Source organism: Paramisgurnus dabryanus, chromosome 7 (genome assembly GCF_030506205.2).
Source record: "Paramisgurnus dabryanus chromosome 7, PD_genome_1.1, whole genome shotgun sequence".
Taxonomy (NCBI): Eukaryota; Metazoa; Chordata; class Actinopteri; order Cypriniformes; family Cobitidae; genus Paramisgurnus; species Paramisgurnus dabryanus.
In genome coordinates this window covers 34,463,266-34,490,973 of record NC_133343.1, presented here as the reverse complement: position 1 = coordinate 34,490,973, position 27,708 = coordinate 34,463,266, and the positions used below count along the sequence as shown (strand labels likewise).

The window sequence follows — 27,708 nt, the reverse complement described above, 5'->3', positions numbered from 1 at the left end:
TGAGCTACAAATTTGTTTATTGTTCAGGGTTTTTGCCCCGCCACCACATTTTCTCATTTCCAAGCAATTTACATGTGACACAATGCTATATAAAAATCTTTCCAATTGTATGTTAAGCAACTATGTGAACATACATTTTTACAAACGTTTATGCTAACTGCAGCTACAAATCTAAGTATGTTGTATTTAAATTGCAAACATGTTTATAGTGGGACTTTGTCAGAAAGGCACAGAGCTAGAAACTAATGGGTCATTTTAGAAATTTTAGAACGAGACAAATGCTTAATGTTTAAGCTGGACTGAGTTTTTACAATTTTACAGTGATAGCCTACTGATGACTCCCATATCTGGGTCGGATCCGGCCCGGCGTCATCTGCTGTCTGTGTTTGTGAACGTCCCAGCAACTGGTTTGTTAAAATGTTTACATTACCTCAGTATTCAGTAGTAAAACACGTGACAAAGTAAACCTTAAACATTCCTTAACATGACCAAACACGATAAACCAGGACTATTATTAACAATAAACAACAGGGTCATGCTCGTTTCATGTTGACTTTAAGTCGAAATACTGAATCCACTCCTCTTCTTCATCCAGTATCATCCAGCCTTCTGACAAACATTAAAAACCGACAATAACATGCACAACAGCGCAAACATTTCAATCGATAAGACCCATGATCTAAAAACCCTAGATTAGCACAGAAAACCCGCTGTAGTTCACACAATAGATACGTACAAGCATTAAAAATAAAATTAAGAGGCATCAAAAAGCTTATTTACATCAGTAAGTAGATTCCCAAAAAGAGGAGGGACTCGCATACTTGATCATATCAAGAATTCAGTTATAAATAATTAAGACAAAATAAACGTTAATGTGGTTACAGTCGTTGCAGTAATGATCCATGCAACGATGCTTAAAATTAAAAAGACGTCGTTTACAAAAGCCGCACTGCATTATGGGAGTCGCACACTGTACCCATGACTGAATGTGATGGTCTGATGAGGTCAAGAAGGTGAATTTTGAGACACAGTCCAAATGGGCAAGAGGGGAACCTTGAGGTACCTAAATAACTTCTCTGCTGTTCCGGATGGCACAACATAGAACCATGCTGAAGACCATGCCAATGATCTGTCGACAAAACAGTGAGGGAACGTTAGCTAAAGGTGACACAAAGGTATTTGAACACATAAGCCACACATAAAAACAGAAACAAAGTACCAAAACATCAGACATACTCTAAAAAATATAGAATATAGAATTAGAAAAATTCTGAAACAGAAACATTTCTATATTTAATATACTTCCACTGTGTAGATTTTTAGCGGCATCTAGAGGTGAGACTGTGAATTGCAGCATTACGCGCAAGTGATTTACATGTTAAGTCAATGCAAAGACGTTGTTGTGTTAGCAAGTAAATACTAGAGGAGTATTACTGCCCTCTACAGGACGAGAGAATAATGTTCACTTGTATGGAGAGTTTGACATGTTTAAGTAAAGCTCCAACTCAAGTATCTTTCGAGTGTTGTCAGTTGCTGTTTCATTCATCGAGTTTGCATCAGGAGACATAACATGGTGTCAGAAGTGTGTTAGAAACAGACAGACACAATTCGGTCTAACTTTAAGACGATTTGAAAAGAAACAGCGTGCGAACTAGCCTACCGGAAGATGGAAGTGAGGAATATGGAGCGGTTACAAATTCCCCCACCACAAAAATTTGACGTTTCGAAGCCAGAGGAATGGCCCAGGTGGAGAAAAAGGTTTGAAAGATATCGGATAGCATCACGGCTAGACGCACAGCCGGGTGAAAATCAGGTAAACACCTTAATATACACTATGGGAGAGGATGTCGAGGACGTTATAACGTCTCTCGCTCTAACAGAAGAAGAGCAGACAGACTATGCAGTTGTAATTAACCGACTCGAAAACCATTTCGTAGTGAGAAGAAATGTGATTTTTGAACGTGCAAAGTTCAACCAAAGACACCAAGAAAACGGAGAAACAACAGACAATTTTATCACTGCGCTTTATTGTTTAGCAGAACACTGTGGCTACGGAGCCTTACATGACGAGATGATACGCGACAGACTTGTTGTGGGTTTACGAGATAAAAAGTTAGCAGAACAACTTCAAATGGATGCTGAGCTAACACTAGAAAAGGCAGTCACTCGGGCACGACAGAGCGAGCAAGTAAAGAAACAGCAGGAGCTCATGAAAACTAACTTCAAAGCTGAAGCTGGCACAAATGTAGACAGTGTTCGTTTCTATCAGAAAACATACAGAAAAATCCAAGACAGACCGCGTACACAGGCTAAAACTTTTACTCCAAAACAACAGCCAGCAATAGAGAAAGACAACGCATGCAACAGATGCGGGAGAGCACCTGCTCATAGAAAACAACAATGTCCAGCGAGAGAGGAAAATTGCAACAATTGTCACAAGAGGGGGCACTTTGCAAGGGTATGCAGGAACAGAGTAGTAGGAGAAATAGAAATCAAACCGGATGAATCAACTGATGATGAGGATACAGCATATTTGGGGTTAGTTAACTCGGAGAACTCAGAAAATGAATGGATTACAGAAGTAAAAATTAATGATCATAGCACACAGCTGAAAATAGACACAGGAGCAGATGTTACAGTCATTCCGGAAACAGAGTACACCGCATGTAAAGACTTCCCATCATTACAGTTGACAGACAAAGTCTTATACGGAGCAGGAATGAATCGTCTCTCAGTTAAAGGGAAATTCACTGCCACACTGACAAGCAGTCGCCAAAAAAACAGCCTGCAAGATGTGTATGTTGTATCAGGGTTGAAGTCAGGATTATTAGGCCGCACTGCAAGCATAGCACTGGGACTTGTTGCTAGAATTGATGCCACTTTCTGCCCAGAGACGGTGACTGAGCAGTTCCCACAGTTGTTCAGCGGTCTGGGAAAGATAAATGGGGAATACAAAATTAAACTCAAACCAGGTGCAAAACCCTACTCCCTTTCAACCCCAAGACGCATACCACTGCCACTCATGTCTAAGGTCAAACAGGAGTTGAAACGCATGGAAGATCTAGGTGTTATTTCTAAAGTCGAACAACCTACTGACTGGTGTGCTGGCATGGTTCCGGTTCCAAAGCCAAACAGTGAGGTCCGCATTTGTGTAGACTTGACGAAGCTGAACCAGTCAGTGCAGAGAGAAAAACACATGCTGCCTTCAGTAGAACACACCTTAGGGCAGCTAGAGGGAGCCAAAGTTTTTTCAAAGATGGATGCTAATTCCGGATTTTGGCAAATCCCCCTCTCTGAAGACTCCAGACTACTAACCACGTTCATTACACCATTCGGGCGGTACTGTTTTAACCGCCTGTGTTTTGGCATTTCATCGGCACCAGAGCACTTCCAGCGAAGGATGTCCCGTATACTGGAAGGCTTGGAGGGTGTAGTATGTCAGATGGATGATGTTCTGGTGTACGCAGAGACAAAGGCACGTCATGATGAGCGTCTTTGGAAAGTGTTGAAAAGACTAGAGGAGAACGGAGTCACATTAAAAACAGAAAAATGTGAATTCTCAAAAAACTCAGTGAAATTTCTAGGTCAAATCATTGATGCCGAGGGCGTGCGGGCAGACCCGAATAAAGTGAAAGCTGTCACCGCTATGGAAGAACCAAGTGATATCAGCGGTGTGAGACGTTTCCTAGGCATGGTGAATCACCTCGGGAAATACATACCTCAGTTGGCTGCGAAGACACAGCCGCTGCGAGATCTTCTGCGTGTAAGAAACATGTGGACGTGGGGACACGCCCAGCAGCAGGCATTTGACCACATCAAGAATGAGCTGAGCACCACACCCGTTATGGCATTGTACAGTACTCAAGCACATACAGTTGTGTCGGCCGATTCGTCTTCATATGCACTGGGAGCTGTCCTACTACAACAGCAAGGGGACCACACTCTGAAGCCAGTGGCATATGCTTCACGTGCCCTTAGTGACACAGAAAGAAGATATGCCCAGATCGAGAAGGAGGCCCTAGCTACTACATGGGCATGCGAACGCTTCTCCGACTTTCTAGTGGGCATAGACTTCCATATTGAAACTGATCACAAACCACTTGTACCGCTGTTAGGTTCAAAAGACTTGGACGAACTACCTCCACGAATCCAAAGACTACGAATGAGGTTAATGCGATACAGATATACAATCTCTCACGTACCTGGGAAAAACATGGCCACGGCAGATGTCCTATCGAGAGCACCTCAGAAAGAAATGACCGACACTTACCTAGAAACAGATCTCAACTTGTATGTGAACATGGTTATGAACAGCTTGCCTGCCACAGAGAAGAGGCTGCAGGAAATAAAAGAGCACCAAGACAGAGACGAGATACTGAGAGAGGTAAAGTGGTACTGCCATGAAGGCTGGCCAGACAAGTTTATGTTGGACGGGAGATGTCACCAGTATGCCCCGTTTGCTGGAGAGCTAACGGTAGAAAAAGGTCTGCTACTCAGAAACAAAAGACTGGTTATACCCAAAACACTACAGCCTGAGATACTGGAGAAACTGCACGTGGGCCATCTCGGCATTGTTAAATGTCGCGAGAGAGCCAGACAATCAGTATGGTGGCCAGGACTCAGCACTCAGCTCAAGAACCTGGTTGAATCATGTGACACCTGTGCCAGAGATAGAGTTCACCATAAAGAACCACTGATTCCCTCAGATTTCCCAGAGAGACCATGGGACGTCATAGGAACAGATTTATTTGAGTTGAATAACCACCAGTATCTTTTAGTGGTTGATTATTTTTCCCGCTACGTGGAAGTAGCTAAACTGTCTAGTACAACATCATCAGCCATTATTGACCATCTGAAATCATTCTTTGCTCGACATGGGATTCCTTCTATAGTAAGAAGTGACAATGGGCCCCAGTTTTCTTCCGACCTTTTTAGCCAGTTTGCAAGAAAATGGACATTTGAACATATCACATCAAGCCCAAGGTTTCCCCAGAGCAACGGAGAGGCCGAACGAGCAGTCAGAACAGTCAAAAGACTGCTACAGAAAGAGTCAGACCCATATTTAGCCCTTATGGCTTATCGAGCAACCCCTCTCTCCAATGGCCACAGCCCAGCCGAGCTACTTATGGGCAGACGCATCAGAACAACTGTCCCTATCATCCCATCTTCCCTCCAGCCAGGTTGGACTAACTTGCGGCTGCTGAGACAGGAGGAGAAGGAAAACAAAAGGAAACAACAACTGAACTACGACAGACGACACAAGACTTACCTTCTGCCTCGGCTCAATACAGGAGATCATGTCTGGGTGTCAGACACAAAAGAAAGAGGAACAGTGTTGAGACCCGCTAACACACCAAGATCCTACTTAATTGAGACTCCTAGCGGCGTGCTCCGTCGCAATCGATACCATCTTACAAATACACCTGTGGCTCCAGGAATATCTGAATATTCACCTGAGACCCCACCTGACACGATTGTAGCAGAACCACCCACAGCAGTCCACAGTTCTGCTGGACCTATCCATATGCAGCCCAGCAGTCCTGAGCCAAGAAGGTATCCAGTGAGAGAGAGAACAGTGCCAGGGTACCTGAAGGACTTTGTTACTAGTTAGCAGGTAATCCTAGGCTTTCTGAGTGGCACAAGGGGCAGAATAATCCCCTCACTCAGCTGAAGGATTGGGTAGTCTACCCCACCTTCATAGTTGAGTAATGTGTTGGGGAATGTAAAAGAAAAGTAACAATGAATGGGGATTAAGTTTATGTTTACACTGTGTTTAAGAACTTTGCATTAATTTTATTGAGAAACCTTAGACCGGTTACCAGAAAAAGAAGACAGGAAATGTTTCATGTTTTGAAAAGTTGGAACAATTGAGTTTGATAGCCAATAGACAGTTAAAACATAAGTTGAATAAATGTTTCAGAATTACAGAACTTAAAAGGGGGATGTTGTGTTAGCAAGTAAATACTAGAGGAGTATTACTGCCCTCTACAGGACGAGAGAATAATGTTCACTTGTATGGAGAGTTTGACATGTTTAAGTAAAGCTCCAACTCAAGTATCTTTCGAGTGTTGTCAGTTGCTGTTTCATTCATCGAGTTTGCATCAGGAGACATAACAGACGTGTCACGTGATAGATATCCTGCGCTCCCCAAGTTAAAAAATCGGAACTTTGCAGGATATTTGCGGCACGTTAAACAATCAGGAGTTTTTTTGCTGTAGTAGTGACGTTATTATGAGGTTACGAGTGGAGGCAGAAATAAGAAACAACAAATTGAGCCTATTTCTGTCTGAATTTCATGCGTGAATGAAATGAATTTTACGCGCGGATGACGTAAGTTAATTCAAAATGTTTATACAAGAAGAGGTCCTTTTAAAAGTTACACGATGCACCTTTGAATTACCTTGGTTGTGTAAAAAAGTAACTACAGGGAACTAAGTGTTCATGTGGCAAAGCATTGTGTTAGCAGCACAAAAGGTCATGGGTTTGATCCTAGAAACACACGTACTGATAAAAATGTAAATTTGAATTGTAAGTCAATGGAATAAAAGCATCTGACAAATGCATAAATATATAATATTTTAAAATTTTTGTCAGTTGAACCCCGCTAACCTAAATTATTTACTTTTATACCATGGGCCTGTTGAATGCTTTATTCTGATTGGTTGAGAAATCTTTTACAGGTGTTAATTATTTTTCTGTAAAAAGCACACCTTACCAGTCAAATCAAATGTGTTAAAATAACCACCAGAGCAATGTCTGTGGTAACCGTGGTATAAGCCAGAGGTCTACAACCTTTTTCAGGCCCCTTAATTGATAGAGAGAAGGAATAGGGACCCCAGTACATGTATTAAATTAGACATGGATTACTTACTTTGTTATGGTTATGTAATGTAATGGTTATAATTTTTGGTATATACAATCACATCCTATTAACATTTACATTTTACTAAATAGATTTTAAACTAAGAACTGCTCTTCATTTTAATAACGTTTTTATTTTAATTATTAAGTCTGTTAATGCATTTTTGTTTGATGTCTAATTTAATTCCCCCACACCCAAATTTTTTTTAATTAAAAAAATATTTGGAGGACCCCCCGCCGGTAATACCACCCCGGACGCCCTGTTGAAGACACATGGTATAAGCGGAATAATTTACTCCAGTCAATAAATTATTTGAAAATTACGACCTTGGGTGTGCATTATTTTGAAATAATTCAACGGCCTGCCGCCAATAATTCCTTGCAAAGTACCCAGTAAAATTAGGTATTTTATTTAATAGCACGTTTGCATGTTTAAAACATTTATTTTTTATCCATTTTAAAGTTTTTCTCAGCATTTTACATAGTTATTGTTATTATTACCTGTCATTGGACCTTCATCTGGTATTTTTTTTTATGAAACACATCTGTGCATTTTGCATGATTGGTCAATTTTCGGATATATTGTAGTTTTGTGTAATGACCACATGACATGCAGAGTAAACAAATAAAATATATCCTTGTTTAATTTAGATTTAATTTTTTTCTTTTATATTTTATGATTTATTTGTATATAATTGTTTTTCATCGACTCACAAACCCCCTGCAATTCCACCACAAACCACAAGGGGTTTGCAAACCCCAAATATCCAATGCAATAATGTATATATTTGTACATAATAGTGTGTAGCTTAAATGTCCAAATACCTTTCGGGGCTACGGTGCACATTGTGCACATCTAATCCAATATTTTAACCATCAATGTGTTTCATATTCTTACCATAACTCCAGCAATGCCAATGCCAACATATCCAATGATGAAGAGCTTTTCATTGAAGAAGTCTTCTAGAGCTTTCAGACAATCCTTGTCAATAAACAAAACAACAATTAAAACTCCTTAAACAATTTCATGTACTGCCCTAAAATGTGTTTTAACACATGTGATTGTGACATCTCATATAAGCTTTGACTTGCATGTCAACATTTATTTCACTTTGTAGAAAACGCCAAGGTTTTTTTTTGTATTTCTTTAATAATTCATTTCATAGCACTATAACAATATTTATACGCAATAAGTTTGTTTCACCTTCTAATGTGCTTTGATGATTTAGATCAGCTGACACTATGAACTTGACAAGTTAAGAACAATGTGATCTTCTGCGGCTGATCGATGCGTCTGCCCGCTTGCTATAAATAAAAACCCGGCGCCTTTGTGCCCCTCTGGGCTTAACGGATCAAATGACTCATGGGACATCTTGTTACTGTCTGCTTCATTTCTCGCTTTAAGCCCCTCTCTTACCTTCTCCTCTCTGCTCCCTTTCATTATTACACTGTGCAGAAAAACATGGACGCCACCTAAAGGACACTTTGAGAATTGCACTTTAACTTGTCAACTTTATGTATGATGACTTTGCTTTGTGCCTCTTGTGGCAATGACTTCAGTCTGAGTGACACACGACATTCAATATTATAGCCTTAAGTTATTCAGATTCTGCTTTGTGTGAAACTCAAAGGATCTGCAAAAGGATTTAAAGTTAAACCTTGCATAGATGTAAGATTTGTTTTTAATACACTGTTGAGTCAGGATAATGTGAACTGGATGACATTCAAAGAGGTGAAGTTACATCGACCCCTTACCCGTCAAAACTTGACTGAAATGTTTCTCTGTATTTTTAAATGTTTTAATATGACTATTGTAGACAAAAAATACAGTTGTGCCAAACACATTAATTTATTTTATTAGAAACTTAAAATATTTTATTTATTATTATTTTATTCATAAATAATATAAAAAATGAATGAGTGTTTCAAAACTTGACCAGTGTAGTGTATAACAAAACATCTACAAAGTGTTCATCTGTAGATACCTTAACAGGGCTATCATTGGTACACAATGTAGGAGGACGAGATGATTCAGTCCCACAGCAATCCAGCTGTAAAATGAAAATAAAACAGTGATTACGAAGCCACCATGGCCACAGATCATTTACTACACGTGTGTTTGTATAATGAATGCTTGACTTACCACACTGTGATACATGGAGGCCACAGTGGTCGCGTTGTCATTTTCCATAATGGACTCGTAAAAGTTTTGTGCATCCTTAATGATCTAAAAAAAAAATAAATACAAACATCCTCTTCTTCAGATCAGCATTAGATGACAATTTCTGTACTATTTACCCCAGGTAAAATACATGGGCATACACTGTGTAAAATACCGTTTCTTTGTTGAGAAAGCCAAAGACCCCGGCGGCAATTTCTGCACCGAAGATCACCAGAAGAAAAGCGAAGAACTGGAAATGACAGAAGAGATGTCACATGCTTTTCTAAAGACATTCAATACTATAATATGTGACCATGTCTGTGAAATCCAGGCTAAGAGGTTTGAAGCATCAAAGTTTGATTTCAATCATTGATTTCGCTCCTTGATATGACCTTACTCCTCCAATATTAAAGATATCAAGGTTATATTTTCACAAAATGTTCTTTACATTACCTAGGATAATTTTTTATGTAGAAAAAATAAAATCACAAAAAGTCACAAACAGGGTCACATAGGTAATAACATTACTAGTACTAAAACAAATCAAATCAATATCTATAAAATTGTCTGTGCACAGTAAGCAGTTTAACATGTAAAAAAAATACTATAAAAATAATTTAACTTAAAGGAACAGTATGTAGGATTGTGGCCAAAACTGGTATTGCAATCACAAAACTTGTGGCTAAAACTGGTACTGCAATCACAGAGCTGGTGGCCAATACACAAAACGACAACATAAACATCAGTTGAGGGCTGCAACTCCACTTTTTAAACGACAATATCCTGGCCAGACCACTGATGTCAGTGATATAAATATTTGAAATGAAAATGATTTCTTAATGTCTAGTGACATATCAGACCCATTTTATGATTAATTGATATACATTTCTTACATACTGTTCCTTTAAAAAATTTTAATGCATTAAAATTTTGGTTTGAAAAAATTTGACTTAAAAATATTAGTTGAAAATATAAAAACTATAAAACTATAAAAAATAATTTAACTTAAAAAATTTTAATGCATTAAAATTTTGGTTTGAAAAAATTTGACTTAAAAATATTAGTTGACAATATTCTTACACAACTTTACACACAAAATTGAGTTGAATTAACTACATTTTGACTTAAAAATATTAGTTGACTAAAAAAGGTTGTGTAAAAATATTGTCAACTAATATTTTTGAGATGGATAATCTGAGTTAGTTGACAATATTTTGGAGTTCAAATTTTGACTTAAAAATATTAAGTTGACTCAAAAAAGTTCAATTTAATTTTGTATAAAAAAAAGTTGTCTAAAAATTTTTACAATATTTGTACACAACTTTTTTTAGTTTAAATTTTGACTTAAAAATATTAAGTTGACTCAAAAAATTTAAAAAAAGTTAATTTTGTATAAAAAGTTGTCTACAAATATTGTCAACTAATATTTTTGAGATGAATTAACTGCGTTAGTTGACAACTTTTCACACAACTTTTTTTTACACAAAATTAAGTTGAATGAACCAAATTTTGACAAAAAATATTAGTTGACTCAAAAAAGTTACAACTAATATTTTTTAGTTGAATTAACAGAGTTTGATAGCTGAGTTAGTTGACAATATTTTACACAACTTTTTGAGTTTAAATTTTGACTTAAAAATATTAAGTTGACTCAAAAAATTAAAAAAAGTTAATTTTGTATAAAAAGTTGTCTACAAATATTGTCAACTAATATTTTTGAGATGAATTAACTGCGTTAGTTGACAATTTTTCACACAACTTTTTTTTACACAAAATTAAGTTGAATCAACCAAATTTTGGCTATATTAGTTGACTAAAAAAGGATGTGTAAATATATTCTCAACAAATTAATAATTATTTTTGAGTTGAACTGAGTAAGTTGACACGGTTTTTTATACAAAATTAAGTTGAATTAACTTAATTTTGACAAAAAAATTAGTTGACTCAAAAAAGTTACAACTAATATTTTTGGAGTTGAATTAACTGAATTTGTTGACTTTTCTGAGTCAACTAATATTTTTAGGTCAAATCAACTCAAAATTTTAAGACAACCATACTTCCTTTTTAAAGTTGAACCAACAGTGTGAAGTCCTCTATAGTACACACATTAAGTTACATTATTTAGTGTATAACTAGAAAGATGAGGTGTTTGGTTTGTTTTGCATTTATTCATTTACAGTTACATAGTTTTTACCCACCGATCCCAGAAGACACTGCGACTCTTTCACGGCTCCGAAACAACCCAAGAATCCCACTAACAACATGAGCCCTCCAGCGCCGATGAGGACATACACCGCTGTCAGAAGAACACAAGGCAGTGTCATGTTTAGCTTCAAAGCTCGACTACTTACAGATCCTCACACTTTCCAACATGCAGTTCAGTGCATCACCAGATGATGGCAGCACATGAACAGATCTGAGTCATCTGATGATTATGGGTAATGAAATCACATTCATATTCTGCCATTTCTAAATGAGTGCACATATAGGGCAATGTTAGGAGAGAAGAAACATTAGGGAAACATTTATTCGCAGTGAAATGGCACTTTTAAATGACAATATCAATGTCCTTGTAATGGCACAATAACCACATTTACCAAGAACATCCTGTATGTGTGTCTGTACAGCTCAGTGGTAAAGCAATGCATTAGCAGTGCAAGAGATTGTGGGTTCAAACCCAGGGAACACACGTTAAATTTTTTTTATTATTCATGCGCATACAAAATTAAAGTTTGTGTTTGCATAATACTGTATGTGTGTGTACTGCATGTAATTATTATGTATATTTAAATACGCACACATACAGTAATTCATTAAAAATAAAATAGATTTTAAACTTGAAGAGAAAGAAAATAAATAAAATCAATCGGTTTCCGTTTGCATGACAGTCTGTCACTTCATTGTGGTTTATGCAGATGGATGACTAAAAAGCCACCGCTTTTTAATTTTATATCGATTCGGTGGGCATTTCTTGACAGATGTTCAGAGTCAAAATCACTTTCGGTTCTGCATTTTCCCTCGTAATACACAGAAAACCAACGCACAGCTCACTGCGATTCTTGTGTTTCACACAGTAGTCTAAGCAAGAAAGTGAGATATAATGAGGTTCAAAACTGTATGAATAGCCTCTCCACAGTCTACTTGTGTATAACCAACGAAGCAAAGGGTCAAGGGTTAATAGCTCAGCAGAAACAAACAGTCTTTGTTTACACACAACGCATTCAGACACAAGCTTAACCAGCAGTGCCCCGAAAACCTTGATGAGAAAGTCTTTAAATGCTTTACTGATCGGACTATTCAACATCCTGGAAACAAATTGAAGTACCTGGAAAGGGAAGGGTCTCCATGCCTGACATTTAATTACATAACATGTTTTCACAATAATTATTGGTGCTTGCTAAGGCAAACATTATTATTATTATTATAGTAGGGAAGAGCGCGGCACAACATAATGCTTTTTGGTTTTGGCTCAATCATTAAAAAAATACTGGAGTTTGATTAATTATATTTTTACACAAGCAACAAATACATCTCTGCTACATTTGAAGTTTGTTTCTAGTACTTACCATTCTTGGACAATTACACCAAACGTGACAGAAGTGCAAACGTTACAACTTACCCCATAGGTGAGGTTAATTGTAACAGGCAGGGGGTTAGTTGTAACACTTGCTAAAAATTAAGTTTGCAGGAAAATCTTTCAATACTATTTTGTCTATATACTTGAAGTGGATATTGTTTATATATCTGTCTGTAATAGACGGGTATCCACACTGTATTCATTCATCCAGCCCTTTTCCAACAATAGTTCAAATATAAATGGTTACAAATGTCTAAATATGTAAGAAAAGCAGCACAATAATGACAACAACAAAAAAAACATTTTTATATATGACCCAGTCTGTAAAAATCATACTAAAGTCTTAAAATCAAATATTTAGATAATGAAAATCAAAGTCTGATTTTAGCTATTCATTTCATTATGATTTCAATCTTTGACGTGACCTTATTCGATCAATATTAAAGATATGAACAAAAATAAATTTGACACACGATTTTTGATAAGACAGGTACATTTATTTTGTTGGCAGCCAGCAATCATTCGTGTGTAGCCTATTTAAAACAACGGCAAGAATTACGCTAACGTTAAAATAGGTCAAAATATTTTCAAGCCCACCAAAAAAGTTGCAAAGAGCTTCAGACATATTTCAAAACGATGCTATGTTTTAGTCAACAAGACACTGATTAATATGACATAACATTGGATTTGGTATCTTACACACCCACCTCAGAAACCGAAAAAATCATATGATGACAAATTTACTTACATGGCATCAAAACACTCGTTCATCAATAACTCTATGGAAAACATTATACATTTACATAAATTTGCGGTAGATCGTCTTTTGGCAGCGTGAAAAACAATACGGGAAAAACAAATCGCTCAACCCTGTCCAACAATGTGTTACAACTAACCCCGCGTTTGTTTTTCCCCAGCGCACCCCTACACTTAAAGTCGCGCTTTCGTATTTGCACCATGGTGACTAGGGCTGTGTATCGGCAAGAATCTAACAATACGATATATACTGTATACCATACATAAGGAAAAAAATTATTTATGGCTTGTTGATCGGTGTATCTCTAACTGTACAGTATTTGTGTGACAGTGTTTTTGTTAACATGAGACAGCGAGATGCATGAAAAGTTTAAGAAAATCTGTCAATAAAACTGAAACTGAATTAAAATGATTACTCAATCAGACTCCAAATGCATTAGAAAATAAAAATATGCAATAGACCAACAGTGAAGAACAAACCAGGCCAATAAGCAACCCTCCAAAGTGGGATTTTTTAAATCCCACCTTAAAAAAACCAAAGCAAAACCTTCATCAAGACACAAGTTTATCATTCACAAAAAATGATTGGGTCAAATACAGACTTTTCTAGGTTAATTTAAACCTGAGTCTTAGCTTAAAACATCGTAGGTAAAGGCAACTCTTGCGAATGTAAAACTCTTCTAGTTGAAGACATCATCTTATTTAAGACTTTGGTCTTCCGGGGACGTTCACAGTCTTGTTGTCATTCTCCTCTCCTGCCCAATTAACTCACCATGGCAACAACTCGGTCACCCCGGGCGAAGGGCGCTAACACGGCTGCTTTCCAAAATCACTCGAGACCGCCGTTGCCAGGTTGGCGTGAACTCCCCCGCGAACAGCTTGGCTCCCTCGGCACCATCCCTGCGACACTTTAAACAAGCTAGAGCCGGTCAAATAAATGATAAAGATAAACAACTGTCAAATCTGTGGGGCTACCGACGCTAAATGAAACTAATCACGGTATCTTCTAACTCCCAGCTGTGTGACAAATGAAAACCCCAAACGTGAAGCGTTTAAAACTTGGGTCCACTCTCAAACGTCAAATATAGTTCCTGTTACATTATACTCTCAAAAGAGACTCGATGCCAAAAATGGCACAGCCGTGCTACGGTTGACCTTTCTTTCAGGGGCTGAGAAAAGACAAAAGTCACAACATGCCATAATTAATCCCCTCGGGAAAAAATTATGTTGTTTTCCTAAGACAAGACAAAGGAGGGTCCTCTGTGACTTTAGCAAGATGATTACATCAAGCCACATCTCATCCTGACTTCCTAATTGCCAAATGGATGGAAAACTAGCAGTCATCATCAAATATACACAACCTTACTGAACTCCTTATACAGAAATATATATATATATATATATATATATATATATATATATATATATATATATATATATATATATATATATATATATATATATATATAAACAGCCACATATAACCAATAATGATGGGGATTTTTGAAATGTATGTAAGAAAATGATTCAATAGCACCAGGATACAGTACACTTGTCGTTTCAAATCTTTTCTCACTTCTCATTTTTCTCTTCAGCTGCTGTAAAAAGGACGTTATTACATTTATTAATAGTTGCCCTGTCATTGGACTTTACATCAATGCTGTCATTTATCATTTATGCAGCACCGGACCACACCGCAGTCACCAGAGATCATCCCGCGGTCACTGTTTTCAGAAGAAAGACCAGGAAACCCAATTATTACGTCCAAATAACAACCTTAAACACTGTTCTGGAGCCAGTGACGCCATCAACGTAAATAAACAAACAAAGGGTAAAAACGACAGCACCAGGTCTTTACGAGATGTGGTGTATAGGGAGACAAGCACCAGATGGCTCCTGCTGGGATTAAACCAGTGCTGAGGGGGAAATAACCCTCTTTAATTCACAGACATCAGTTATGTTCGTTCCTATGAGATCAGCTCTGGTCATTAGCAAGAAGGCTCAGTGCCGTCATTCATCAAGGCTAAAACCCAATATTACATACACCATTACTGAGAACATTAGGGCCAAGTGATGTAGATGGGGAATTTCAGCTCGAAATTGCTTTTGGTGAGCAGTGCACTCGTGTCAGCGGTTTTGGGTAAAACAGCAAAGTAGGTGTCCATGTTTTGTGAGCCAGACTGTGAAATTCCTTTAAACCAGAGTAGTATAAGTGTCTTATATACATATTTTCTGTTATTTGTGTTTTGATAGATGTGTTGTCTCAATATTCTACATTAAAACCAGGGTTTCCCGCAGCACTTTGCAGTTCGGGCGGCCCGCCTAAGCTGGGAAACCCTACCGCCTTAACTAGGTTGTCCAAAAAAAAGGCCGTTAAGTGCATCTCGGAGAATAACGCGGACGTGCTTCAAAATGTGAGCGGGCATGCGTGCCACGAGAGAAATGAGAGAAAGACGTGGTCCGTCACTGTCTGGAGGATAACTAGCCAGTTGATAAAACGCGTGTCCGTGAGAACTGTAAGTGGACTTATGTTTTGGGTTTATTTAAGCCTGTTATTGTATTAGTCTATAATTCTTGCAATTTTAAAGTAAGTTAGCTGGTGATTTTGTTGTTTGAGCAACCTGCTAGCTAGGTTTCATGTGCCTGTTGATTTGATATCATTGTTGAGCGCTCTGCTCATGTTATTTATGTGCATTATTTACATGCTACAGTAGTTACACTCCTTTAAGATGTACGGTAATTGATAGTGGGAAATAATCAGTTTTTACAATCTTCCCACTATCTATCATCGTTCTACAACATCTGCTTTAGTTTGTGTCTATTAACCCTTTAGTTTCACTTCATCACGCAGCTATTCCCGTTAGAAGTATCTGTTAAAAACATTTAATTCATTAATAATCTAGTATGTGTTCATTTTCTGTCATAGTTTCTTCAAAATTGAGTGTTTTAAATAAAAATATTTTCATTTTCATCATGAAGCCTCTTTGATTGCCACGTCCCCGGCCCCGCCCACCCGTCAAACCCTACCACCTTAACTAACCAATTTTCCGTGGGAAACCCTGAAAATTAATCTATTTTTTATTTAGGGTACTTGGATTCATTTCGGGTTACCAAAAACTGAAGAGTGCCTGCCCGAAAGGCTACCAGGGATTTAGAAATTTTGCGATTTAGAAACTTTTAAAAGTTATATATAAACAATGAGAACCATTTGGTCACTTTATATGTCGGCCTGATGGTTTATTTCCGTCTAAGTGGGTGGTTTCTAGCCCAAACAATTTTAGCAGACCAGACTTTACGCCAACCACACACAGACCATGTTTTGGCTTTGGTATCTGAAACCCACATGAACTGTTAAGGTAAACATATACTAGTGGGTTGAACTGTTGACTTACCAATGAAGAAGTGTTCAGGTGCACCATTGCCACCTAGGAGAGAGGTTGTGTCCGGATCAAACCTCAGCCATAACCCCACGGCCAACACCAGTGACCCGGAGAGCTGCAATACAAGAGCGATATAAGTCAGAAACATAAAAAACATATTTATTGATTTGAGATCAGGATACTCTTTCATTTGCCCACCACAGCAACTTGAAGGGACACCTTTTATCCAAATAGATTATTGATTGAAATACTGCAAGATTAAGTGTTGTGAAGTCAATATGTGTCTACATGTCCAAAAGTTGTGTGTTCGAACCCTATAAGGAACACACTTACTGGTTAAATTGTATATTTTTAATGTATACTTTTGACTTAAGTGTCTGAATATTGCTTGAGATCAGTGTAGTTCCTCAACTTCCCATTTTTGTGATTAACAGACAGGCTGTGCCAGTCTAACAGACCCGCTGGCATCCACTATCCCCTGGTGCCATCTCCTGCACCCTCATGCCCAACCAGCGCAACACCACGATATACAACTACACAGGACAACGGCCCACTTCTTTTTTGTCAACCCTCTCAAAAACAAAGGCCTTGCTGTGCAGCAGTGAGACTATACAGATAACCAATGACTGAAGCCACTGTGACTAACATTACATTACTCACACCATTAGAGTTATTACAAAATGATAGTGTAATGAAGAGTGGGAAGAGCTCTTTAAAGAACTTCTGTGTTGTTTTGAAGTCGTATTTCATCGAGCAACCAATAAGGTCTATGTCTTAAAGCCGAAGTGTGCAATTTGAATTGCTTTCTTCTATTCCAAATGTATATTTTTAACAATGTACATGCTTAAAGCGACACTCCACTTTTTATGAAAATAGGCTCGTTTAACTCTATGGGAGCTGGAAAACATTTGATTTTTACCATTTTGGAATCCATTGAGCTGATCTCCGGGTCTGGTGGTCCCACTTTTAGCATAGCTTAGCATAATCCATTGAATCTGATTAGACCATTAGCATTGCGCTCAAAAATGACCAAAGAGTTTTAATATTTTTCTTATTTAAAACTTGACTCTTCTGTAGTTACATTGTGTACTAAGACCGACAGAAAATTAAAAGTTGCGATTTTCTAGGCAAATAAGGCTAGGAACTATACTCTCATTCTGGCGTAATAATCAAGGACTTTGCTGCCGTAACATGGCTGCAGCAGGCGCAATGATATTACACAGTGCCCGAAAATAGTCCCCTTTGATAACTTTCAATATCAGGGTTGATTTTTTTTCAACCCACACAATGCACAAGGCACTTGTACTTTTGATCTTTGCTCCAACTTGAACGACATATTGTAAAACCATCAAATGTATGATATATAATAAACATTTAACAACCTTATCGCTTTTGTATGTAAAATTAATCTCTGAATGTGACTTTGAAGATATGGCAAGCGTTTCCAAAAGGAAACCTCAATGCACCTATAGTTTATAGTGTACAGAAGAGTGTTGAATACAGCGCAAGGTCTGGTACACTTTCAATACTCAATGAAAGCCGAAACCAATTTTGGCAGATTGGTACAAAGTTGTTTATTTCTAAATTCTTACACATTAATATATAAAACAAAAATGCATAAATTTGGATTACGTAGATATAAGCATTCAAAACTTACAGTCGCTTCCACCAATACACATTAACGATTTTTATGACATCACACTGCACTTCAGCATCTCATCAGATTCCAAGAGGTTCTTTTCTTTTCCTTGGCTTTCTGTTTTGTTTTTCCTCTTGTTGCATTATTGTTTTCACCTATGTTTCATAAGTATGTTTATAATAATGATAAAAATAAAAATAAATATTCGAAGATGTGAGGTAAACTAAACACTATTGGCTATTTCAAAGGGGGAGGAGCCACTTAATATGCCCCGCCCTAATTTTCTGTTACGTCGGAAATAAGGCACTCCAGTGGGTCTTTAAAGTTTCATCACTAAAGTTATGGATTTATATAATCAGATTTATACATATTTTTTCACACGTGAACTCAATGGTTTCTTGTACCTGAACCACGTCGAAGCTGACCTCTGACCTCATCACTGACGTGAAACATATGCATCTTAAAGCGTAACTAAACCCCTGGTCAAAGCCTGACTCCACCCACTGGCAATATTTGAAAAATGCAAGAAAAGTGGGCAGATCCCAACAGAGATAGAGGGGACGAACTAAGCTCGTACCAAGTGTGTGGTGAGATCGTAACAAGGGCGTGGTGATCTTGAACCTGCTTACGTCACGAGTCATTTTTTGGTCCCAACATCCAATAGGAAAATTCAACTGCAGTAGCCACCGTTCAACCTGAAGAGGGCAGCACTCACTCGTTTTTACACCATATATTGTAGTTTTGAAACACTTTATATCCAAATGTTAAAAAACCTACTAAAATCAATGAACAGCACTAATAAACCATCATTCTTACAGATCATTAACTAAAAAAAGTTGGTTTAGGGTTTAGTTACTCTTTAAGGTGCCATGCTTGAATGTACACAAACGCAAATTCAAACAAATAATATATATATATAAAATAAAATAAAACTGTAAGCTTTGAATGCTTAAAACTTCTGACTGTGAATTCTGTCAATGTTTTGGAGCGCAATAGTTTACAGAAATTGTAAATGTTTACATAAAAGCATCCATCAGCTCGTAAGAGCGTAACGTTAGCAGAAAATGGTTGTAGATGTAAACAATAACAAAATTGTGTTAATGGTGAAAATGTGCACATATAAAATCACTCTGTTATATATTCATACTGTAAATTATATAAAATCCAGATGCATTTTTTTTTCGACAGAAAATCATGCTGTCTAGGTAGGGAACCTACTAGGTTTGAAACACAGCCGATGTTTGTTTCCAGACAAAACACACCGATTACATAAACTATCCCAAATTTGGCGCTGTTGTTAGGCAGGCAGACCAAAAGAAAGCTGCACCCTGCCAAATGAAAATATAAAAAGCATTGTGCAGATGTTTGCCAGATCCAAGGAAACAGGTGCCAACAAATGCATCCCCACGCAACCGTACATTTGCGTTTTATTACAGCCCAAAACATGTCTGCGTGACATCATCACGTGTTTATCATTAAAGCATCTTTGTTACTTTCAAACGAAGCGTCGCACTTACCCAGAATATGATATTGAAGACGAAAAGCAAGTATTTGACGCATTTCATGCCGCCTTGGACTTTGCTCATCCTGCCTGTTGTTTGGCTCCGCGTGTTCGCCGTTTCCACCAGAATGTTTGCGCAGATCTGCGTGTCTCTAAGATGTGGGTCAGTAATCACGCGCAATTCGCAGATGAACCGCCGACAGCAACGCGTCGCGTCTCGCGTGTGTAGTGCGAGCGGAGTGAGCAAGCGCGCGTGAATGAGCACCGCCCATCGGTTCCACACAGGACAGGGAGGCGCGCACAATGCTTCTCCCGCGTTTTGCTCTCCCACGTTTTTTATGGACCTGTATGTTTGGAAAAATATGATATAGACATAAGTGACAAGTGGATGGATGGATAGATGGATGGATGACACAGACATACAGATAGAAAAAAACATCAGTTGAATAGAGAGACACAGACAGACAGATAGATAGATGAATGAATGGATAAATAAATGCAGATACAGGCAGACAGATAGATAGACAATAAGAACACTTGGATGGGTGAATTGATGAAAGAAAAGAAAGAAAGAATGAAAGAAAGAAAGTTGGATGGCTGGATACAAATACAGACAGACAGATAGAAAACAAGATTATTTGGATGGATGGATGGATAGATAGATAGATAGATAGATAGATAGATAGATAGATAGATAGATAGATAGATAGATAGATAGATAGATAGATAGATAGATAGATAGATAGATAGATAGATAGATAGATAGATAGATAGATATAGAAAACAAGAGTACTTGGATGGATGGATGGATGGATGGATCACAGACATACAGATTGAAACTAACATCAGTTTGATATATAGATGGATGGATGGATGGATGGATGGATGGATGGATGGATGGATGGATGGATGGATGGATGGATGGATAGATAGATAGATAGATAGATAGATAGATAGATAGATAGATAGATAGATAGATAGATAGATAGATAGATAGATAGATAGATAGATAGATATAGAAAACAAGAGTACTTGGATGGATGGATGGATGGATGGATGGATCACAGACATACAGATTGAAACTAACATCAGTTTGATATATAGATGGATGGATGGATGGATGGATGGATGGATGGATGGATGGATGGATAGATAGATAGATAGATAGATAGATAGATAGATAGATAGATAGATAGATAGATAGATAGATAGATAGATAGATAGATAGATAGATAGATAGATAGATAGAGACAGACATATAGAAAACGAGTAATTGTATGTATGTTTGCATGGATGGATGGAAGGAATGAAAGAAACAAAAAGAAAGAAAGAAAGAAAAAAGAAATTTTTATTAATGGATAAATATACAGACAGACAGCTAGAAAATAAGATCAGTTGGATGGATGGATAAACAGACCGACAAATAGATATATGGATGGATAGATAGATATACAGACAGATAGAAAATTAAATTAGTTGGATGGGTGGATGGATAAAAGGATGGAAAGAAAAGGAAAGAAAAATGAATAGATCTCATTTAAAAAAAAGGTTTTTGTGGATTATTTTAGAACATACAGTGTCATTTACGCCGCCTTCATGATCCTCTCAGACATTCAGGGTATTCATTATAGCGTCTCTTTCAGAAGGTTTGTCTCATTATACATCAGTCACAATCACTCTCCTGTCATTGGTCAGAGGAAGCCATTGTCTGTTGGGTTTGAGGTCAAGCTCAGGTCATACTGAGATAATCTTGAGATATTGTTTCTCATGATAATAAAAATAATAATAATGTTTCTTAGTAAAGCTTGTCAAAGAAATTAATTATATTTTACCATCCAAATCCAAACCAACAGATGTTTATAGTTGTTTACACATAATGGTGCAAAAACAGGTTTTATATTGAGACCTAACATATTTATTACCTGTATAAACATACAGACAATAGAAATTAAATCTGGGAACACACATGCTGAATTATTTTTTTACCTTGAATGGACTGTCAGTCACTTTGGATAAAAGTGTCTGCAAAATGCATAAATGTAAATTATGTAGATAAATAATGGTGGGTCTCTATATTCTGGACTAAACAGTAGACGCAACAAATTATTCTGGTTTTGTAGTATTTTAATAGCCTTCATGTTTTAGCATAAACTTTAAAAGGCTTTACTACAAAGGACTGATCTATATAACCCATGCATTTTTGCTATCTCTTAGCAAACAATGTGCAGCTCGGTTTATAATAAAGCTTAAGCTATGTATATATATATATATATATATTTATTATTATTATTATTATTTATATTTATTTATTTATTTATTCAAGTGCAGTGTGCAACACACTGACAGTTTAAGCAAAGAGTGTTTTATGAAGTAATAAATGTTTATAATAAAGTAATAAAAATATGCTTTTTTACGACACACCCCTTTTCTATAGCATCAAATTACTAGCTAAAATGAAACTTATCACAAAAATTAACACTTGAACATATATCAGCGTGATATCAACTACCAAAAACCATTTTTCAGAAACTTTTATTGGAAGTGTAAATAATTTTTTATTTAGAGCAGCAAAGTCCCATTCGTTTGAATGGAGAGGGCGGGGTTTATGACTTGTACCGCAGCCAGCCACCAGGGGGCGATCAAAGAGCCAGAGGCTTTAAAAGGACAAAAAACAAACTTATCAGCATTAAAGAACCCTCTGCACTGCAAAAAATTATTTTCAAGAAAAAAATTCTTAGTATTTTTGTCTTGTTTTCAGTAAAAATATCTAAACATTCTTAAATTAGGATGCTTTTTCTTGATGAGCAAAACGACCCAAGAAAATAAGTCTAGACCAAAAATATCAAATTTAAGTGATTTTGTGCATAAAACAATCAAAATAATAATAATAATAATAATAATAATCTGCCAATGGGGTAAGCAAAAAATCGTGAAAATTTTTCTTAAACACTAAATTCATGCAAAATTCATTTGCTTACCACATTGGCAGATTTTTTTGCTTGTTTTATGCACAAAATTAAAGCAACACCAGAGAGGTTTTTTTTTTACCTCAAAATAACGTTTCCAAAAAAGTTTCAGTGGTTCATCCACTCAAAACAGGGTGAATGGCACTTTCACATTCGCTTTGCATCCCTCTATCGGCCAAAACCGCACTAAAGAAGTTTCCAACCGTCGGGTAGCGGTCCTGTAGTTCGAGTGAAAACTACAAAAACTTGCTTTACGGGAGACCTACAATCCAATCAGAGCCAGCTATGGTGCAGTATTTACGACAGTGCTAATGAACAATTACGCTTCTAACCTGTAGGGGGAGCAAAGAGCAATAACTCTTTAGTGCTGCTTTAAATTTGATATTTTTGGTCTAAAAACTAGACTTTTGAGTTGTTGTGCTTATCAAGAAAAAGCATCTTAATTTAAGAATTTTTAGATATTTTTACTGAAAACAAGACAAAAATACTAAGATTTTTTTTCTTTAAAGGAACAGTATGTAAGAAATTTATATCAATTAATCATTAAATGGCCCTGAAATGTCACTAGACATTAAGAAATCATTTTTATTTCAAATACTTATATCACTGACAACAGCGGTCTGGCCAGGATATTGTCATTTAAAAAGTGGAGTTGCAGCCCTCAACTGATGTTTATGTTGTCGTTTGGTACATTGGCCACCAGCTGTGTGATTGCAGTACCAGTTTTAGCCACAAGTTTTGTGATTGCAATACCAGTTTTGGCCACAATCCTACATACTGTTCCTTTAAAATCATTTTTTTTTTGTGCTCAGTGTTCTCCATGCATTCATTCATTTACATGTAAAACTTATGCCACTAGCAGTTAATCACAGGTTAGTCGTACAGCCTACAACGTGATCCAGAATCTGACCAACCTATATTTATAGTCAGAAGCCGCTACTGTTTTAACTATTCGATTTTATTTATTTTAGCACAAACTGAGAACAGTGCTCCCTCTAGTGATAACATTTGTAAAATACAATAATGAAGAACTTGTCTATGAAATTCTGGCCAAAGTCTTAAAATCTTTTTGATATTATATTCAATCTTACAAAGATATCAAGGTTATTTTTTACACAATGTTACATTATGTAGAATGATTTTATGCACACAATTTTATACCCACTACATTCCAAAGGATTTATTTTAGTAAATAATAAAATTTTAGATTTTTAGGTGAAAAATCATCTCTTTAAATATACTGCTTAATTTTAAAATTGAGGTACATAATATAGACTACTTGAAGAGCAAAATGTAAGTGAAGCTTGCCAGCATCTCTTAGGGAGAGTTAATATGTGAATGAAAACGCTAGAGGGCGCCAGTTCTTTGTTTTTGAAAGCCTCCATCCATGTGAACCCCAAACTCTGTACATATTTGGGTAAGTCTTCCTTCAATCTTTCAGTAGATGATATTTCCTACACAATTGTCACAAGGAGGGCATGGCCTTGTTTGTAATCTTCACCATATGTCAGTACAGTCCGCAGTTCATTCATCTCATTAATATTCTTTGTGAACAACCAAAAGCATGGGTCTGTTTCAGATTCGTCACAGCAGTTTCTCCATAGGGAACTGTCCTACAAACAATCAGAGACACGCTTGTGTTTTCCATTAGCGTGGGCAAAACTCATACACGGCTCGCTAATGGTCGAGTTTACAGAAACATTTGTCGTGACCACAATACATCCAGATCTAATGGGAGCATGTGAAGGGTAGGGTATATAAATATTATTATCTTGGTATGAAAACCATCACGTCTACAGACGTCCTCATTCATATTCTTCTCTTTGATCGTGTTTGTGTTTGAGAAAGTGACAACATTTCAGCACCGCTTGACCCTCACCATCACACTACACAAACATTTACCATTAAAGGACCTTAAGGGTAAAACATACACTTAACAATTTGCTACGCTATCCCAAGTGAAGTCTGACCTTTGACCATACAGACCCAAGCCTGAGGACTTTAGACATTCAGACATGACCTCATCATTCGACCATGCACCTGACCTTTGGCATGTAGTCTCCCCGTGTTTACACAATCAAACCTGAGGTCGGTCTTACAGACCACTTATCCATCAGTGCTTAAGGCTTTCACATGCTGCCTAAACACATTTATTCAAACGGAGTGCAATGAAAACACCTGTTTGTAGTTGCTGGAATGGTTTTTTAAGGATTTGCACTTTCGAAACCACTTTTTCTCGGCACCATGTGGCCTCTGGAAAGGGAAGATCGAACACATTCCAGCGCAGGGCCTTTATTTCCATGTGTTTCTGCTTTGAGACACACCATCTGTTTCATTGGCCCTACTGACATTTCCAACCGACTCTCTGGCTATCAGACAACTTGCCATAACCGCTTCGTGCTTCGTGTTGTCTCACGACTGGAAGTGACATCATGTCCGAGTTACAGCGTTTCCATGCCAAGACCATAAAACAAAACAATCCAGCTTTTCACACCGAGGCTGTGCGTAAAAACACATTCCGGAAAGTTTAATAGCAGAAACGTGAAACTCGTTTATGGTTATTATTCATCACTTAAACTTTTGTTATTGGAGCTGTAAAGTTGAGATGGGAGAATTACTTTTATAGTTAAGGAAACACTTATTATACTACTGACATTTTTTCTAGCTGAAGTAGTTGCATATTTAGGATATCATTAGCTGCGTTTCCATTGCCACTTAAACTGCGCAATTTGAAATAATGAATTGAAACGCATAAACACCCATATAAAAGTTCATAAACTCCATAAAAAAAAGTTTTTATTATTCAGTGGCTGTATCTATTGTAAAGAATTTAACAAATATTAAATGGATTTTAATGAATTTAAATGTTGTTTGGCTAAAAGTAAGCATTTTCTCAATTTAAAGTGAAAGTAAAGATAACATCCGTGAGTCCGCTAGCGCCCTCTGCAGGCATGATATAATACATATTGCTGTTTGTTATTACATAGGATACACATTAATGTTTTGTTTAATAAAACCATGCGTTTACGTGGTTTTGATTGTGTTTATTTTAACCAATTATTATGGCATCATCATTATTATGCAATTTTAAAAGTTATTGCTCACTTTGGTCTATTTTATTACCAAAAGAAATTAAATTATTAGATTTTACTGTCCCATTCAAATATTTTATCATTGAGGATTTACTAAGTGTAAAAATATCGTCGCGTGAACCCAATCTCGTGTCTCGTCCAACCCTACTTGAAACGCCATCATTTAGCAAAAGTTATTTTGTAAACATTATAGTTCTTTTGTAAACGCTATAGTTTTGCGCAAATCTTTAATGGAAATGCAGCATATGCACAAAAATTACTTCAAAAAGTAAATAGCAAAAAATTAATTGTGGAATCTGTGAAAACATAATTTTTTGTGATTTATTGTATTCTCGAGATATTTTGATGTAATCCGCATATTGGTATGCGCGGCACTGTATGAAGTCGAACACACCCGTTGCTATAGTTTTTGGAAAAACCTTTTGTGAGACAACAAAATTAAATTTTCACCAAATATAATAATGCCTTCATTTCGCAATCATTTTTTGTCGACATTTGTGAAACAACCCCAAAGTTTTGCGCAAATCTTTAATGGAAACGCAGTAAATGTATCAACATTACTGCAAAAAGTAAGAGATTAAGTAAAGAAGTAATTGTGACCCAGTCTGTGAAAACCCAGCTAAAGTCATTTTTGTGTGATTTACTGTGTTCTCACGATATTTTGATGTCATCCGCATATCGGTCTGCGCGGCGCCGTATGAAGTCAAACACACCTGTCACTAGTTTTTGGAATTACTTTTCGCAAGACAACAAAATGACATTTTAGCCGCATAACATTAAAATAACGCCTTCATTTGGCAATTTTGAAGACAACACTAAAGTTTTGCGCAAATATTTAATGAAGCCGCAGCTAATGTATCAACATTACTGCAAAAAGTAAGAGATTTAGTAAAGAAATCATTGTGACTCAGTCTTTGAAAACTACCGAGCCCCTAAGGTGACATTGGAGTAAAAAAATCTAAAGTTTAGTTTCATGTGCTCACGTGAAACTTTCATGTGCTCACGCAAAACCTTCATGTGCAGAATTTTTTTTAAAGTTTAGTTTCGCGTGCTCACGTGAAACTATCGCGTGCTCACGTGAAACTATCGCGCGCTCACGTGTTTTGTGTGCACACTTGAATATCGCTTTCACGTGTGCGCGCAAAAGTTTCACGTGAGCACGCAATAGTTTCACGTGAGCACGCGAAACTAAACTTTAAAAAAAATTCTGCACATGAAGGTTTTGCGTGAGCACATGAAAGTTTCACATGAGCACATGAAACTAAACTTTATTTAATTTTTGCTCCATGTCCCCTTAGGGGCTCCGTAGAAAATCCATTTTTGTGTGATTTACGGTTTCTCACGATATTTTGATGTCATCCGCATATCGGTCTGTGTTGCGCCGTATGAAGTTAAACACACCTGATTACTTTTCGCCTGACAACAAAATTACGCTTTAGCCGCATAACATTATAAAAACGCCTTCATTTAAGATCATACTACATTATGTAAAGGACATTATATAACCTTGATATCTTAAATATTGACTGAGTAAGGTCGTGGCAAAGATTAAAATCATATGAAACCAATAATTGAAATCAAACTTTGATGCTCCTAAAATCACAAGTAGATTATGAGACATCAGCCTGGATTTTACAGACAGGATCACATTTAATAAATGACAAATACTTTTTATAAAACTTAATTTTATTCACCCCAAGTTTGTTCTATTAAAAATGACTGAACGTTCGGTTTCCTTTGATATCAATGAGGTTGTACGTTTGTAAAGCTACAGT

At 36.9% G+C, this 27,708-nt stretch overlaps 1 protein-coding gene across 1 annotated transcript; it reads right to left on the bottom strand.

Moving 5' to 3' along the window:
• Positions 1-20,154, bottom strand: tspan2a (tetraspanin 2a). Its single transcript, XM_065279670.2, has 8 exons — positions 19,892-20,154; positions 16,748-16,850; positions 11,221-11,318; positions 9,198-9,272; positions 9,005-9,088; positions 8,847-8,912; positions 7,760-7,843; positions 1-1,129 (listed from the first exon to the last, which is right to left on the bottom strand). Exons 1-8 carry the CDS (start codon positions 19,958-19,960, stop codon positions 1,064-1,066), a joined length of 645 nt encoding a protein of 214 aa, XP_065135742.2. The 5' UTR covers positions 19,961-20,154; the 3' UTR covers positions 1-1,063.
• Positions 20,155-27,708: the final 7,554 nt, after the last annotated feature.

Excerpts from the sequence above, each read along its gene's own strand:
- tspan2a (XM_065279670.2), bottom strand. The coding sequence starts at position 19,960 with ATGAGCAAAGTCCAAGGCGGCATGAAATGCGTCAAATACTTGCTTTTC. Across the intron at positions 9,089-9,197 it reads GCTTTCTCAACAAAGAAACG|ATCATTAAGGATGCACAAAA; the intron begins GTATTTTACACA and ends TTTTTTTTTTAG. Across the intron at positions 8,913-9,004 it reads CCTCCATGTATCACAGTGTG|CTGGATTGCTGTGGGACTGA; the intron begins GTAAGTCAAGCA and ends TTCATTTTACAG.